The following is an 18,923-nucleotide window of genomic DNA, read 5'->3' on the forward strand; positions in this document are numbered from 1 at the left end:
CATCTCCAACGTATTGATACCTTTGGATTTAGACATTTCTACCAGAAATAAAGTGAAAAAATTTTATTCATAAAATTTGATTGCTCCCATAATAACTTTTCTTTCCATTTTAAAATTTCTCATCCCAAGAAGAAAATCATGGCACTTACTTGATACTGCTTGATTTGCCCTATGGCACGTTCGAGTTTGTCGAGTCGTGAGTTGATCTCAGTAGACACGTGGCTCCACCTGGAGTTGAGACTCTCGAGATTTTTTTCCATGGCCTGGGCTTTGTCGTGGGGCCCGGATTTGACAATCAGCTCCTTTCCTGTCTTGTTGATGTATTCCAGACTTCCCTGATGTTCCTGTAGATCCTCTTGTAAAATCTGGAAAGTTAAACAAGTACTTCACACATAAAATCTACATTATTCTAAATCATTAAAGTTTTTTAAGCTTTTGCCATTATTTTCATAATGTAGCAAGCTAAGTCAAAACATACATATTTTTTCTCATGCAATATACAGTTCAACTTAGGTTATTTCTAACAACTGGAAGTCTCCCCTCTTCTCGCATTAGTATTTCAACCTCAATATCTTGAATCCTCTGATATTCCAAGGCTCCATCAAGTCTTAGATCAGGAAGTTTGACTATGTAACTTTTCTCTTTCTTTTCAACACTCTTAAAAATCTACTGGAGTTTTTCATATGATGTTCTTTACTTAGTAAATCCACTGACCCTCACACCCCTTACCCCATAACTCTTACACCAGTACACTTAATTACCCTGTACTGTTTGAGCTGCTCCTCCATGACCTCGCACTCTGTGACCTGGAACCTCTCGGAGGCCAGCACGCTCTCCATGTGTGTAATCCACTTCAATAGGGCCTCCATCGCCTCGAGGTATGATCTGGGAGGTGCCTTGTCTTGAGCGTTCATAAGTTCCTGTTGGCGTTTGTCTGTAATAGAAAACATCTCACATAATCAACTGACCAGCCTACAGACATGTTTATCCTTGAATATGGAGATTCAAGCAATGATTCAGAAGTCAGAGTGATTTAACTGAAATTGTAAATGTTTTTATATGCATATGAGAATGGATACATGAAAGAAAGCACAATATTTTAGAGTGAGGATTTCAAAGTTAATGACTACATGGTAAAAACACAATGTGATGTAAAAAATGCAGCACTATGTTAAGGATAACATACAATGATACAACATTTTTTTTTTCTACTGACACAACACAAATACTTTTTTTAATGTGAATCACATCATGCAACTTTCACTTTGACCATGTATGAATATGACAATTTGAGCAGTGAATTCATTAAGAAAAGAGTATGTATGAGGGTACATTAATTTGGTGATACATTCAGAAATTAATATGCAAGGAAACTGAACAATGGTGCTACATACATAATTTGCAGGATGACAATCATTCGACACAGTAGAACATATGACACAAAGTGAACATAAAGAATGACAAAAGGGCAACAACTTACTTCCACGGGTGGCTAAAAAGCATAATTTTAAAAACTAAGTTATTTACAATATAACATAATATTGTGTGGATTCATCTGTATTTACACCAGGACTAAACAAGAAAAACAAACACAACATAGAGGAAGGGAAGCACTGATTTTCTGCCCAAATCTGTTCAAAATGAATAAATAAAAGTTCTTGCAAGAAAATACCTACAATGCCACAAGAAGGTTTTACCAACAGTCTTATGCCTCTGCTATGCAGGCAACACACAAAATAACATATGAATTACGCTGAACACAAATGATGTACTAAATGGTGGATGAAACATAATGTTTGTGTGTTGCTTTTAATACAGAATTTCTGCACTTTTACTGTATACATTAGCAAAATCTGAAAGAGCCACCTAATTTCAAATTGTGTTGGGTGACAGATCCTAAGGTGAACCCTATCTAAGTCTTGTGCATATTAGCTTTTGTCAACATGCGTCAATCCTCCCTCACTCAAAAGTTGGATCCCCCTTCATAAAGCTGATCACACACACATGCACAAAATCCTCAAAAATAAATGTCCTTTGCATGTGCAAATGCCTAAGACAGAGATACAGTGAGAAGAGAGAGAAAGTTTACTACCATCAGAGGGAATCTCAAAATCGCAGTCGTAAGACGAGGCTGAAATATTTCATCAACAATTGAATGAATTGAACCAATGAATAGTCAGTTCTTAAATTATTTGTGGCAAATGCACAGTTATGAATGATCAAGGTATTTAAGCAAAGGAAGGACATGGTAAACAAAAGATTGTAGGAATTCCTATGAACAAAAAGATCTAATGTGTGTTTCTAAGGACGCATTTTGCGAATATTTCTAAAGTCATTCATTCAAATCGGGAACAGGAAGCACAAAATACACTATATGTCAAGATAATGATGATCACACTATTTACTACACCTGAGGTTATGGCTTACAGATTTTATTGAAGGTGGTTTCCCATCGTTTCGTGAATGCCTCGAGGTCCATCTGGATTTGTGAGGTAGTGCCTGAGGTCTCTAGAAGAGAAGCTGCTTCTGAGTTCAGCCTGTCTATTCGGTCCTCATGGGACTTCATGGCCTTTAATTTCACCTACACATATTAAATATAAGTATTAATAAATTGATTCACTTTTTAAAAAAAATATTGGTGGAGTAGAAAAATCTGCTTTAAGGACCTATCATCTATTAATTAAACTTTGGTATTTCAAACATTGATATCCCTAATCCAATGGATATGTTGAGTTGAAAGTCCCAACCACTTTTCCTTTATGTATTTCCTCCTCGATATCTCTTTTTTTTTTCCTGGCCCCTAATGACTTTGACATAACAAGGTTTGACTATATATTAATGCTTTTACATACCCTCTATTGGATGATCAATCAAAACCATGGACAACAAAAACAAACTCTGATAATGAAAAATATTATTTCGCTTACCCTACACTGTTCCAGCTGCTTTGTAATCTCCATGGCTTCCTCAGCGATCCTCTCCGCAGAGCTGACCCACTTTTCGTAGCTGGACATCAGTTCCTGGAGAGCGTGGAGTTCGTCATAGAATTTTTTGGACTGGATGTTGAGGTTGACCTTAGTGACGGTTTCTGACAACAGGACAGCTAGACTGTCCCAGCGATTCTGTATGTCAGTGAGAGTGGCCGCTACACTGTCTGTTGATTCTCCAGCTGAAAGCGAACAGAAAACAGTGAGAAAGTTACTTAAATGACCATTATAATTACAGGACCAAGTACTTTTACTGTCAACTGAGTATAGGGTAGTATCTTTTTTTGAATAGCATACTCTGGTTTTTATCCAAATATGAAATTAGTGTTTAAATGCTGTCCCAAGACTTCACTGACAACTTATTTAAGTTGGGTTATGCCTTCACTAATTCGCTTAGACATTGAGTGTAGATCACCCTTTCTTGAAAACTTACCAAAGTTGAGTTCCGTCATCACTCGTCTTCCTGTAGACAACACAGAACGTACATCACTCTTCCTCTGTTCTACATCATTTTCCGTGTCCTGAAAATTTGTATAGTACATATATATTAAGTCATATAAGCTAGATAGACAGAAATATTATATTATCCCTCAAGCCATTAAAATAAGGATACAAAAAGGTATATCCTTATGGTAAGTAGTGCTAGCATTCTGAATAACAGTAATTTGGTATTTCTTGTTGTATATAGAACTAGATGGGTAAAGTTACAGCTGGGTTGAAAAAAAACATCATATTCTGATCATTTTATAACCCTTTTCTACTATAAAGAATTTTCACAGTATAACATTTCTCATTTTTTTAAATATTGTAAAACATACTTTTTTTCCATGGGATTTTAATTCTGTGAAATCACTATTTCTGTTTAATCCACGAGTAGAAAATTAAAAAAATTAGACAATTTCTTGGATTGTAATTATTAGTCCTTAATCCATTTTAATTATGATGTGACAAATTCCCACATTAAAATTTTGACCACATACATACATAAATTAATCCTACATGGAAAAAGTACTTCTACAGTATTCAACTATATGGCCAAAACCCCATACCTGAACAAGAACCAGTTGTTCCTCAGCTGTGAACTGATCAGTGGAAGAACTACTGGCACCATCCTCATCTTTGGTCAGCAGTTCTAGTGTGGACTCTGTCCTCTCAAACCATTCCAGAAGTTTCTTCGACTCCATGTCAAACTGTGACTTCAACATGGAGTCAACCTTCCGTTTTTTGGCTGTGTTTGGGGGATTTTTAAGTTTTCCATCTTCTGTGAATTCTGACATCATTTCCATGGAAACATTGCTTAGTTCTACACCTGAGTTTGCAATCTGTAATTACAGAAAGTCATATTCACTGACAAGGTCAAATGCCTATTGTATTACAAGTTTTCAGATTGTGAAATGCTTTTAGAAATGCCAACAACCTCTGAAATTTATATATAACCTTGAACTTTCATTTTTTATCATTCTCTCACCTTTTTGCTGTGTGTCTCCATCTGTTGTACGAGTCTCTCCCAGCGTTCCTGGAAGCTCTCGAGTTGTGAGCTGATTTTGAGTACAGCTGTCTCATTGTCTACGTACTGAACGATCTGCTGGCCACACTCCGTGAGGGCATCAAACCTCTGGACTTGTTCTACCATGTCATTCTCAATCATCTAAAGTATAAAAAATAAAAATTTCTTTAGATAACCTAATCTAGTTTTAAATGTAAACTTTTCTGTTTATGCTTATCTAAAAACTGTTTTTTAAAGGTTTCTTCTCTTCTGAAAATTATGTTTTTGTGCACAGTTTTAAAATTTTCCATGTACAAGTAAAATTTTTGGCAGTTTCCATTGATTGAATTTACACGTCATAACATTTAATATTCTTTCATGCACTTGATGCAGAGGAAATTGAAGTCATCACCAGATATAATACGACAGGTGTTTTTCTTCATCAACATGAACAAGATATGAAGACATCATCACACCAGCCATCAAAGGATTCCACAGTCTGTAAATCCAAATCGCCCACTAGCCTGAGATGACGCAATCTGAATCAGCCATCTCACTTATTGTCCTTTCTTACAGTGTTATGAACACTTGGAATTCTGTTTATTGACCAATTCTCAATATTTGCCTCCAATTATTTGCATATTTCATGACCTTTGACCTGAGAGTTCAACCTTTTTCAAGACCCCTGAACTTTCTGTATAGTTATGTTTTTTGAGATCTATTGCCTGTTTGATGTCAAAACCTTGAGATCTAAAGCTTGTGAACCATTCTGAAATTTATCTTGAGATCTTTGACCTGTTTGATGACCTTTCTCTAATCTTTGACCTGTTTGATGACCTTTCTCTTATCTTTGACCTGTTTGATGACCTTTCTCTAATCTTTGACCTGTTTGATGACCTTTCTCTAATCTTTGACCTGTTTGATGACCTTTCTCTAATCTTTGGCCTCATTTCCTTACTTTAAGATTTACCTTGAGATCTTTGACCTGTTTGATGACCTTTCTCTAATCTTTGACCTGTTTGATGACCTTTCTCTAATCTTTGACCTGACTGATGACCTATCTTTAAGATTTACCTTGAGATCTTTGACCTGTTTGTTGATCTTTCTCTAATCCTTTGAACTGACTGATGATCTACATTGTATCTTTAAGATTTACCTTGAGATCTTTGACCTGTTTGATGACAGTATCAGGGTCTGTGAGGTCAGACTCCATCATAGTGCCCAGCACTCCCTCCTTCTCAGCCAGCCAATCAGAAAACTTGTCCTGCTCCTCGGAGAAGTTCTGCCACTTGAGAAGGAGGTCCTGTAGCACTAGCCATTGCTGTTCCGTCCATGTACAAATGGCTGCCCACTTCTTTCCCAATCTTTGAAGTTGGCTTTCCATGGCTTCACAGGCTGTCAAACATAGAATTATTATAAATTTTCAGAATTTTATATATCAGTAGTTTAAACAAAGAAAATGACTACACAATGTACAAGAGAAGTTTTTTTTCCAAGAAATCTGATCATGTTTTAGATTACATTTCACAGAAGCCTCCCTACTGGAGGAAGGGGATGGTTATACAGTAAAACTTGTCTAATCCGGCGACCAGTGGTTCCAAAATTTTTGGCCGGATTAGACAACATCGGGATTGGAGAAAATTGAACCGCTATAGCAAGTTCAAAATTACATAGATATAAACAAAGAGTGGTAAATAAATACTTGATCAAATGTCATTTTTTACGTTTCACTTGAAAAAATCATCTATTTCGTTTGTTTTGAACTCTGTTTGTTCTTAAGAAATTTCATTTCTGTTTAAGTTTTTTATTCAGTAACGAAATATATTATCTGTTGGTCTTTCATTAAATTTGAAAATCGTTAAATGTTTTAAACACACTCCAAAACCTCATCGTAGCTGTTAATATTATTTTGTTAGGACAGATTCCTAATTAATTTCTTTCTTTTAAAATTTATATGTTTGAATATTTAGACACTGTATTTGTTAATTTCAAATGTTATAATGAATATTGGACCAAAATCTTCTGTCGTTATGGTCGCTGTAAACAAGTGACACAAAGGGAAGTAATTCGAACTGCACGTTGTGCACGCAAAACGAAAGTAGAAAGGAGGTCATGAATAAGTCTCCAAGTTTTTCTACAGATATGCTACACGCAACCATCAGTATCACTCTTTCTTTTGCTAGTTTCCTCGCCTTACTTGAGCCATTAATGATTTTTTAAAATCACGTTTGTTAAAATCTAAACTGTCAATACAGGATAGATCATTAACGGGACAATAATTACCGCATGCGAGACTTCTCTAATGACCAGCGGGCACAGGTAAAAATAACTGGCCGGATTAGAGGAGATAATTTGTACTAATTATGAGCAGTTAGTTCTTTAAATAGCGGCCGGTTTACAGAATAGACAAGATCCGGATTGAACAACATTTATTAAACATAAATTATAAAGAAAATTCAAGGGACTAAAATATTACGCCGGACTGAACAACATGCCGGAATGCACAACATCCGGATTCAACAAGTTTTGCTGTACAAAAGGGGGTTCAAATCACTTTAGTTTTGGTAGAGTTTTACTCTGCCTCTGCCAACTATTAAGTAATACCCTCCCATTAACTCCTACCTGTCTCTGTGTTAGTGTCATCCACAACAACTACCATATCTTGTAAGCTGTCCACTTTCTTTTGTTGGACTTCTAACTCTTGTTGAATTTTCTGTCAAAAAAATTCCACAAGACATCAAATTTTATTCATTTCTGTAATATCTCGGTACGAAATGTACATAAAGTTGCAATCCTATTTTGAAAATGAGAAATGGATTGTAATCAAGTTTAAAAATTAACAAAAACTTTACTCCAATCAAATGGTGCATATTTCCAACTTTTTTATTGGCTTACATAAAATTCTGTCTGAAAACAGACCTTGTGATTGGCTATTTGGAGTTTAATGGCATCTAAGTCTGATCCGATTGGTTCCTGGTTGCGGATCCTCTCCTCCATCTTCTCCAGCCATACAGCTAACTCATCCAGCTGTTTCTGTTGTGTGGACATTAACTTCTTCTGTAGTCTGACAAAAAAAGTTTAAAATGAAATAGAGGTCATCTGTTGTACCGTAAATCTGGCCATTAGAAGTAAAATAAATAAATAAATAAAATAAAGTACACACAAAGTTTACGCTACTGATACAATTACATGTATTAGATAAAAACAAGCAAGTTCCAAGAGAGTTGATAGATATATTTTGTCTAGATAACATACTTTTTGCTTTATGGTACTTGCATGTACATGTTTTAAGAAAAAATATGACCAGTAAAATCATATCTATTACAGACATCTTAAATTCAGTAATGTTTGCGGAAATGTGAAATATATCAGACGTTGACATCTTGTAACTGTTCTGATTGAGTAATTCAGAAATAATACAGATTTAATTACACAAACTGTTAATTATTGTTAAATTATTTTTACTGCTTGAATTGAGTTCAATTACTTGCAGCAGCTATTAAATCCCCCTCCAATTCAATCAACTGTCGCCAAAGTGCTTTTTCTGCATCTTCCTTTCCAGTATTAATGTAGTGAATGGAGAAAGCTCCATTTATTTATCATTGTGACACATTTCCTTTAAAAGATTTTTTTTCCCATTTTATTGGGATTAAATTAGCAGTTAACAGTTATCCATGCATGCAGAGTGGTACTGACTCTTTTAAGTGCATAATAAAGCACATTTTGAAATATAAGTTGTCTTCAAAAGAATAAATCATTTTCTGGGGGAAAAAACAAATAAATTTCTGTAATGTGCAGTGACATATTGTTTGGGGAAGATAAACTAAGAAAAATGTTCTGTTGATTGATTGATTAAACCTTTTATGTTTTTTTTTAGCACTCTCTCTCTCTCTCTCTCTCTCTCTCTCTCTCTCTCCAAATGCCTTAACTATAATCCAAGACTGTCTTTTCATCATGGTTACAACAAAAAAGCATAACTAATTCAAGGTTCACTGAAATAGCATAGTTAACAAGGAATTATCTCAAACTCTTGTCTGCAGTAATTAACAGTAATGTATATTCCCTCTGGTACTGCAGTACATCTAGGGTTTTTTTCCTCCCCCTTGCCCATTGCATGTCTATTGGTAATTAACACACAAGTGTTGGTAATTGTTAGGCCTTGGAGGAAAAACAACTGTATGCAGAAAATAACTGAGAAATTCAACCAATCTTAGCATTTGAAGACCAAGAACCAATGCATTCTACATCGTTGTAAATTCTAAATGTCACTTAATGTAAACCTACTATATAAATCATAAGATCTACTGCCATATATATTTATACTCTGTCTTCAATTGCAAGATTGAGTTATGCTAGAATTTACAACTAGCAGACAAAAAAATAAACAGTCTACCACCCAAAAAAAATTCAACAAAAAGAAGAGAAGCTCTTCAGAGAAGACAGATAAGACACAAACTGTCTGATTCACTGGCAAGTAATCTCTATTTGTATATATATAAACATGGGTGTCTACACAATAAAATATATCATTCTTCAAGATGCATCAGGAAATGGTATACAGGCATGGAGGCATTCAAGACAAGCTTCTTACAAGTTATGTGTTATTTTTTGGGCTGATTTTCATGTGGAAAGTGTAATGATTTAGGAACTTCCTGATTGGCAATGTGACAAAGATAAATCCCCAAAACTTTATTGGTAGTCTTCAAATATCATGTTCAAATGCTGCAATTCTCCTACCCCAAACATAAACAGTTAGAATATGCAACTTAGAAAGCACACTATAAGAATTCAGCACAGCTCCTTAAGCTCTATAGACAATCTCTACAATTAAACAATTGCAAAAAAAAAAAAAAAAAAATCAATCCACAAAAGACTCATAGTCCTACACATACAAGTTTTTCTTTCTCATAGTATAATTATCTTATCTGCGATTCCCCTACTTGGATTGTCTCGTAGCCTTTTTCATGCATTGAGTATGATAGTTTTACAATGTATAATATTATTTTATCTGTGATTTCCTTACTTGGACTGTCTGTCAATCATTTTGAGGCGGAGCTCCTCCCACCGGTTGTTGAGGAGCCCCATTTGGACCCGGATCTCATTCTCCTCCTCTGCCACAACCTTGCCCTCGGTAATGAGGTCGTTGCCCTCTTTGACCACATTACCAATGCTGTCCTGATGTTTGGTCAGTTCTAACATAAACTCCTGGAAAACATAACAGACATTTTATTTTGGCATGAAATCAAACAAACAACATGTTTATACATCAATGTATACTCAGTTTCATGGTGTTTAAATTGCCTGAACTCTTTTTAGTCCCATCTCTGTTCAATATAATTTATTTTGATTGCCTAATGATGAAACGTTGAACTTTATATGCAAGAAGATGAACATAAGTTCTGACAAACAGAGCAAGGTTACATACAACAACAAGAATGCTAGGGTCATGACATCATATTAAAACGTCATAGTGATGGGACAGGGTTGTCCCTAAGAGCTGGGGGCCGGGGAATTTCCCCGTCTATAATGGCATAAACCCCCGGTTATTCCGGTTCCCTCTCAACCCTCTGTTAGGGGAGGCCCCCCAAACCCCCCTTCTTTTTTTAAATGTCCCCTGCTATTTTAATTCTTAGGGACAACTCTGTAAACCTATATACTAAATAGACAAAATAAATTTTCTCTCAGGTCTATTAAACACTTTTATATCATTGCTGTGATAAAACCTTACACTATTAACCCACAAGTTATTTACAAAGTGGAGAAATATTAAAACTGAGATAAGAACAATGAAAATCTAATTGGTATCAATTTTCCTCTTATCAACACCAACACACTGTTTTATATGCAATATTAAACAAATTCCAGTAATCTGGGGCAACCTTAATCTCCTGAACATCTGTTCAGCCCAGCAAGTTACATATAGCACTATTAATAGATCATAAATAGTACGTACTCCACACATACTGCCATCTACATTACGTCGAAAATGTAACATAGATACATCAGTTCCAATTTACACCAAATTATCCTAATTGCAATACAACTGATAAAACAAAAAGAATAACCATCTCTTATAATTATTTTGAAGCTAACTAGAATAAAACTTGGTTACCCAAAAGAAACAAGCATTTATCCAACAATAGATTTATCAAAGTAATTCAGCAAAAAATTCGCTTACATGTGAAATTTTATATATTAAGTAGTATCTTTATTGGCGTATACATTACATATATTGCCACAGAAGTATAACATTAGTTTTATAATATAAACATTGGTCAACAGGTGTTACACAGGTGCTTTATAACATAACTTGAAATATACATATATGAAAGAAGAACTATACAGCAGTATCTCCTATTATTAATCTTGCTTTAGAGTAAAGTTTTCCCTCTTTTTAAAACATTCAAACACGTATTTCCCAAGTTTTTTAAGTACATTTTCTGAGTCGGAATTAAGTAATTCAATTAATTTTACCATACTAGGTCTTGCGTAAAAATATTTTTTAATATATTTTTCTCTTAACTCAACATAAAACTTGCATATTAAAACAAAATGATATTCGTCTTCTATTTCGTTAGATGTACAAAATACACATTTTCGTTCACTTATAAGACATTTTTGTCTAAATGTCTCTATCAAAATTAAGGTTCACTGACCCTAGAGAGTTAATTAACTCCTACAAGGATAAGACTTATTCCTTAACAAAATTAATCAAGTTAGTGCACGGCCATTTCTGTCAAATTCTGCCCTGCAAGAAATGCCGAAATTGTGTGCATGGTTTGGAAAAACATTAGCGTTACAGTAAAATTTTATATGGCTGAGCAGACGGTTGTTGAACTTTAGGTACTTATCCCTGAAATTCTGCACAAATGGAGACCTACATGATTGACCCACCATACTGACTCAAGAAAAACTCGCCTCATGTTGGTTGAATTGACTTTTGACCTTCTTGATGTCATTTCCTATGGGTTCCTGTTTCTCCACTATTTCCTCAGCCTCCAGGAGCCAGGCAAGGACATTCTCAAGGTCATCCTGGTAAGTCGAAAGGTCAACTGAGGGCGTGCTGGTCATGCTGTGCTGACTAGAGGAACTGCTGATGGACATAATGACCTACAAACAAATATTTACATCAATATAAACCTAATGGAACTTCACTGATATACAGATGATCTTTGGTATCTCGAACACTAATATCTCAAATACCATGGATATGCTAAAGTGAATTGGAAGTCCCAACCTTTAAGTATTAAACCCTTAATGTTATCTTGAATACTCGAATATCTCAAAGTTTTTTCTCGGTCTAATTGAGTTTGAGATAATGAGCTTTAACTGTATATTTACTTTCAAAATTCAAATAAAGAGAGAAAAAAATTTCCTTCCAGAATTTTTTTTTTATTCAAAACCATACTATAAGTAGATGTATATCACCTGGCATGCATGACTTTGTTCACCCTACATATTAAAATAAATTTGAGGAAAAAATTTGAAAATTAATTCCAACATTTGCAATTTTACATTTCCTTCTGCCCCGGTCATGATAGGTATTATCTATCTGGATTTATGAGATCGATCATTATTTGTTATCTTCCACCTTTTTTCATTTAAAACTTTTGAAACATAAACAATATATGTCATCCCAAATAAAGCAAATATCATTTATCAAAGCAAATTATGCATCAATACATTATCAAATCAGGTTAAATATAATTCATCAATTAAGTTTCAATTATTTCTTAGTAAGCAGTTTTTGCTTATCACTGTTTAATGTCAACAGTTTACACTACCGAGAATCAGCTGTTTTACTGACAATGTTGTATACAAACATTACAACAGCTTAGCCAAACATCGCAACAAATTTTTCATCTGCACCCCTATTTCAGTGACTCTACAGTAACATCTGATTTTACGTGGCAGAGGAGTAAATAAGACCACTGACGTAAAACTGCACAAAAACCTGACAGATCCTCAGACATTGTTTATGTGACCAGCATTCAGATCTTTACATCTCTGGCAACTATTTCCACATTTCCCCACTTGTCCCCCTAATCAGTGTAATGAGAGGTAGTGAAAAAACTATAAACTGCTGTTAAAGTAACTGTTTTTCATTGCCCAAAAATAAAGCAGGCATTTGAAGAACATACACTGTAAACTTCTCTGGCCTTGCTTCCCCTTAGAAGGCCACTCTCAGAAAGACACAATGAGTAACAGGGAGGGAGATAATGTGACAGACCAGACCAGGATTCGAACCTGGGTCCATTGAAATCTAGTCAGGTGTGCTCTACCGACTTATCTGGCCACCAGCAATTGAATCTGCCAGCCTACCATAGATATATATAATTACACAATATACATGTATAATTATTTAAACTTAATATCAAAAAACACCTAAGCTTTATTTTTAATGATTTTTTTTATGATTTGAAAAAAAGACTTCTTTAAAATATCTACAAAAGGTTGTTTGAAGAAATTATTAAGGAACCATTGCAAATATTATGTATCCTCTCTTTGGCCCACTTAAGAAAAGTTACATCATTAGTCTAATGTGAGGTAACTTGACAGGGGCTGACTCAAAACAAGTTACCTCATCAGAGGTTCACTAAGAACAAGTGACCTCATCAAAGGTCATTTAGCACAAGTTTCCTCATCAGAGGTCATTTAAAACAAGTTACCTCATCAGAGGTTCACTCAGAACAAGTTACCTCATCAGATTTTCACTCAGAACAAGACTCCAGAAATTTAAACAAGTTAACTGACATCAGAGTTTCACAAAGACCAAGTTCCTCATCAGAAGTCACTCACTAAGAACAGTTACCCCCTAAGACTCTAGAAATTTAAAAAAGTTTCCTCATCAAAGGTCACTCGGGACAAGTTACCTCATCAGTTACCTCATCAGAGGTTCACTCAAAATGAGTTGTCATCAGGTATCATGATTATGTGCAGTAAAGCTGGTACACTGCACTATGTTGGGTTCTATATATATGTATTTCCAGCATAATTTCAGCTGACCCAAAGTGATTCATATGAATGCTAGACAGATGTATCATTTCATTATAGCAGTGTCTTCTATCTTGTTAACAAGCATATACACCAGCATCTCTGACCATCATAATTATTGAAATAGCCTTAGCATTTCTGGACAAAAGATTGGCTCGTCTCCACAATGATTAACTGTCTGATCATAGTTTTGATATTTATAGAATACTATAGTTGGGACAAACCATGACCCCCTGGTAAGATGGTCATCACAATCAAGAGTTTGTGAGTACTTTGAGACTGACTAACCCATAATGAGCACCTCAAAGACTCTGTACTTGAAGATCAAGACTGAGAATTCAATGCATTTTTTCTGCCTCTCTCCAACCCGGCCCCCCCCCCCCCCCCCCCAAATGCCAAAGGTCATATTAAAGTCTCTGCATTTTGAATTTTATTGACTATCAAAGACTTGAAGAGCCTCTCTCTCTCTCTCCAAATCAATGCCAACTTCCCACACTTATTCTGTCATATTGTTATCACTGATCAGCAAACATAGTTTCTCTGAACAACAATAAACAAGCAACAAATCTTACATAAGACAACTAATACTAAGAACTGTTTGGCATCAGTCCCCCACCTGTCCTCTACTATAGACCAATCTCTCTAATTGAATTCCACAACATGATGAAACCCCAATACTTCCAATTATTTATTTGTACTGCTGACCAAAAAATAAAGAATCCTTAAATATGCCAAAACCGCAAAAGATCAAAAGCTTTTGGGTGTGATTGTTAGAAACAGGTGAGCAATGGAGAAGCACAAAGCTATAGAGGCAGGAGGTGATCAGAGTTGTACTTAATCACTTTCTGATCACAGAAGTACAGAACAAAAAACCTGGAATGTGAATATTTATTGTTTTGTGCCAAAGTTTCATCACAGGCGGCTGCAAGTAGCCTTGAGATTTCTCCCTTATCCTCAAACTTCAGCAAAAAGAGACTTCAAGTACATAAAATAAAAGAAAAGGATCTTTTTTTTTTTTTTTTTTTTTTTTTTTGCTATGGCTATAGCTTATAATAAAAGAATGTAAATAGTGCATGGTTTTAATAACTTAATATATTATCAAAATGACTGTCTTGGCAATGTAAAAATGCTTTATCAAGCTTTGATGTCAAAGAGATCAACTAAGTACTTCATGTTTACTCACCAAACATAATGAAGTTCAATTCTGCATTCCAAGCACATGAAACAACAGCTCACAGAAAAAATATGCATCTATATTCCAAAAGTCAATTTATTCACTAAAAAAAAAAAACAAAACTGCCAAAATAAAAGCCCCTTTTATCATAAAACACTTCTAAAAAAGTTCTCAAAGCGCAAGGTTCCAAATCAAAAAATTGACAACTAGAATACTAATTGAACCTATGACATTCAAGAGAGTATGGAGGACACGTTTTGGAAATTCTAAGCTGAAGTGCTGAGCTAATATTGATCTATATGACTTGTCTAAATATTGACCTGCTAAATTCGGTAATTTGTTGACAATGTAAGCCCCACTCACGATTTGATTCTACGATGCGTTTCTACACCTGTCTGCATAGTAGACCCGTTTTACCTGTGTTTACCTGCTGTGAAATCAGATCTTTATTTTATCTGTACAGAAGTGTCACCCCCAACAGTTAGCTTTTTTCCTGATACACTGAACCCTCTTAACCAGAGCAGGAATCCTCCATATCTGTGTCAAGACGTGCAGTGCAGCATTTAATATTTGGTTTCACAGAAGAAGTCGTAAAATTTTTGTGCACTAGTTCTCAACCTTTTAATTCTTAAAGAAACAAATATATAAATGTACATCCTTAATAGCTTTTAATATTACCACACATTGTATTTCTGGCACATAAATTTTTCTTACATTGTTCTTTTTATATTGTATAATGCATATTCTTTTTTCTTTTTTTAGAAAAACTAGTTTGTACAAAGGAACCATTATGTGTAAAATGGAATGTGCTTTTGAATTATCAAATGACTTATTACTTTTTAATTCTTAAGACTCATCTTTAGGTAAGTAAAAAACATTTAAGATGATCAAGCATGCCTTGAATATCAACACTTTCTTGGACACCTTTCAAAGCCTGCGTATTTTCAATATTCTAGCTCATATAACTTTGAAGACAGACCCTTTTGAAAACACAAATATTTCATAATTTGGAATTAAAGATAACACAAAGCAATCATCTTCAATGATATAGAAAACTGTTATTTTCACTTAAGTGGCCATAAAATTCTTCAAATCTTTGACAAACTAAATTAGATCCGGGAGCATTAAACACATTCTTTGTTAATTGGAAACAAATTTCTGTTATATTAACCATCAAAAATACTTTGAATTCTGCAGCAGGCAAACTATTCAAAGGTGCAACCAAAAAAAAAAAAAGAAAGAAAGAAAAAGAAAAACTAAGTGCATGAAGTTGGCATGGACATTATGCAAGGCAGTGATCATGTCTAAACTGCTGCGAGCAGAGAATTTTAAACTTAGGTAAACTAAAAAACAATGTGAAAATCATGTAAAAAACAGACTTTTTTTCTCTCAATTTGACCTGGAGGGCTTTCAAATAGGGGAGGCAGGAGGCAATTTTTCACTTTTTCAGTGATTAAAATTTGCTGCTTCAAATTTCATAATTCATTGGCAAATAAACTGTTGGAAATAATTCTAAAACTGAGCCTCTTAAAATGAATGAAGTCACATCTTCACTTAAAATTATTAAAGGCCCTGGTCCTGAATAACATCTTTAGTTGTTCACTGTTGATCAGATTTTTAACTTGGAAGATAGACACACAGTATCAAACCCGTATACCAAAAAAACCCCAAAATCTTTTGTAGCTCTTTTTCTACTATTCTACTGTACATTTCTTGTCCTCGTGCAGGTATAACAGACAACTTGTTCACAATTTTAACTCACAAATTTAAACACTACTGAATTGGAGTACTCTTACTTTTTTTTGGGGGGGGGGGTCTTTTTTTTCTTCAAATATTGTCATTCAGAGTACACTATTTTTTAAACGTAAACTGCATTTCTCCATACTACCTGGGTTGCAAATTTAGCCATCTTCAAATCAATTATTAATACTGTAGAAGTACTTTTCTCTGCATGGTATTAATGTACGCTAATGTACTCGGCCACAATTTCCCACGGAAATTTGTCCCGGCATGCTTAAAGTACATGCAAGGCATATATTGGCAATGTAAGAGATCTACTTAATTTTCCATCCTTGAAATTAACAGAAGTTGTGAATTCACAGAAGTATGACCCCATGGAAAAATAGTACATTTACAGTACGTTAAAATGTCTTTTTTGAATGAAGAACCACTGCATGTGTACTTTTGTGGAAACATTTGTAAATGACATTTGAAACAATCTTCTATAAGTGCTACCTATTGCTATTTATTATATAAGTTGACTGGCTTTTTTCATACTAATTGTTAGGCCATTATTTGCACACTGAATTGTTGACAGATTTTTCCATTATTTCCTGATCATGACAAGGAGCACACAGCGGATGTGATCGGTCGGCAGGGGATGCTCACTCCTCCATGGCACCTGATCCCACCTCTGATGTCTTAGAGGTCCGTGTTTGCTCTGCTCCTATTTTGTAATGTTTAATGGATTTTTGAGCTCGAATACTGTTCTTTATCTCCACATTTTTTGTCTAAGTAAATTCATATTTCAGAGGCATTGATTAACCAACTAGAGCAAAAAGATGCCAAAACATGAACCCCCTCCCCCCTTAAAATGAGTAAATATACATGTACATCTTTTGGCACAGAAAAACAGGAAGAGTTTAGATGAAAATTGGACAACCTTTGATTTATATCTTTTAAATGAAAACAGATCAACAAGTAGCTTCTTTAATACTGACTTAAGATCTAAAAGAGGAAAAGTAGAAAAACTGGCACCATTGTGATTAGAAAACCTGATTTCATTAGAGACCACAGCTTAATTACAGAGTACCGAAAACTATGATGAATATATAATGCAACTCAGACATTAAACAAAGTGAGAAAAATTTACTTAACCTTCTCGTTAATCAATGTGAAAAAAATTGTTTACATTTTTTTCCCCAATATATTTTCTTCTTCAATCATAGCTATTAAAGTAGCAAATAAGATTTGACGTGCAGGTGAAAGTGATTTAATTTTTTTTTTACTGTGCAAATGGTATACACAATACAAACTTAATCAATAAAAAAATGAAAATTACTTTTTTTTTCAAACAGTGACAAGTCCCTATGTAATTCTGACAAGAGGGTTCCTATATCTCCATTAAACTATGATTGTAAAAGAACTGCGCTCTTTAAACATTGAGATATTAACTATGATATTTAATATACTGGTACATGTAAAAACTCTGTAAAATTCACAACAACAATTGTGTTTACATTTTCTCCATGCAGATGCATGCACTTACAAGTATAAATTTCTTAGATTTTTGAATATACATAGAAACAAACACACTGATCTATTCATTAATTGCGAAACTCTCAAGATGAGAATTTTGACATCATACATTGAATTACTCTGCTTATATTCTTTTTCAACTCTCCAACAAAAAACAAATTGATAAGATTGAGTTTTGATGAAGAGGATTTATTTATCAATTAAATTCCCTGATAAGTGAACAGGAAGGGAGATTTCTATTACAAGTGCAGAGAAATTTATTTTTAAAATATCTGTACTGCATCAAATATACATTATATTAAGTAAAGAACCCCAAAGATTGAAAAATATAGTGTTTCAAACAGTTTTGAGATAGTTAGAAAATACAGCTAGAAAAAACTTGCTGGACTTTAAAGTAGCAAGAGAATTTTGGTATTGCAAGATCATCTTCATCCATAACATAATCTGGCTTTTTAAAATTTTTCTTTCACTGACAATTGCACAAATTAAATAACTGAACTACACTGTAATAATGAACTTAAAATTCTGTCTGTCAGTGAAATCTAGAGTACATGAAGCCCAAGGTCGTCCTAATTTTACTCAAAGACAATTTTACAGCTGTTGACATTTATCTAAATCATATGTAATTCAAGAATGACTCAATGGCGAACAACAATGGGAACAATTTCAGAATACATGTTTTTTGGCAGTCACATATGAAAGCCAGATGGTTCACGGGGTAAAAAAAGGGGGGATTCGTACATTCAGAAAAAGTTACTTGTAAGCAATCTAAAAAAATTCAACATTATTTCCAGCACAAATTAACAAGTCATGAAAACTTTTCTTCCCAAGGACAAAATCTTTTAATTTCTCCAGACATGAAAAGTAGCTATTAGCTACACTTTTTTTTGCCCCTTGTTTCTGCGTGTGTTACATAATCTCTTGATCACCTGTGATTTTTGTTTACACATTAAGATATTACCTAACCAGAGACAGGAAGTGCGATTTCATTCACGTCTCCTTGCGGCTTTAAGCATACCCCTTG

The 18,923-nt window shown here is 34.4% G+C and overlaps 1 protein-coding gene across 7 annotated transcripts in view; it reads right to left on the reverse strand.

Annotated features, from left to right (window-relative positions):
- LOC133178579 (dystrophin-like) overlaps positions 1-18,923 on the reverse strand; it is a 136,265-nt gene that overhangs the window by 84,454 nt on the left and 32,888 nt on the right. For 6 of the 7 annotated variants that reach the window (XM_061313294.1, XM_061313292.1, XM_061313291.1 and 3 more), the window contains 12 exons: positions 11,392-11,583; positions 9,497-9,678; positions 7,393-7,537; positions 7,096-7,186; positions 5,630-5,868; positions 4,456-4,635; positions 4,037-4,309; positions 3,421-3,508; positions 2,928-3,169; positions 2,428-2,581; positions 762-934; positions 150-365 (listed from right to left, as the gene is read on the reverse strand). In XM_061313294.1, the coding sequence (XP_061169278.1) occupies positions 150-365; positions 762-934; positions 2,428-2,581; positions 2,928-3,169; positions 3,421-3,508; positions 4,037-4,309; positions 4,456-4,635; positions 5,630-5,868; positions 7,096-7,186; positions 7,393-7,537; positions 9,497-9,678; positions 11,392-11,583 (2,175 nt within the window). Of the gene's footprint in view, positions 1-149; positions 366-761; positions 935-2,427; positions 2,582-2,927; positions 3,170-3,420; positions 3,509-4,036; positions 4,310-4,455; positions 4,636-5,443; positions 5,465-5,629; positions 5,869-7,095; positions 7,187-7,392; positions 7,538-9,496; positions 9,679-11,391; positions 11,584-18,923 lie in introns of those variants that run through there. The other variant, XM_061313298.1, reaches the window with a different exon arrangement.

Source organism: Saccostrea echinata, unplaced genomic scaffold, assembly GCF_033153115.1.
Source record: "Saccostrea echinata isolate AGI-Se365-2 ecotype Australia unplaced genomic scaffold, CSIRO_AGI_Sech_v1 ptg000003l, whole genome shotgun sequence".
NCBI lineage: Eukaryota > Metazoa > Mollusca > Bivalvia > Ostreida > Ostreidae > Saccostrea > Saccostrea echinata.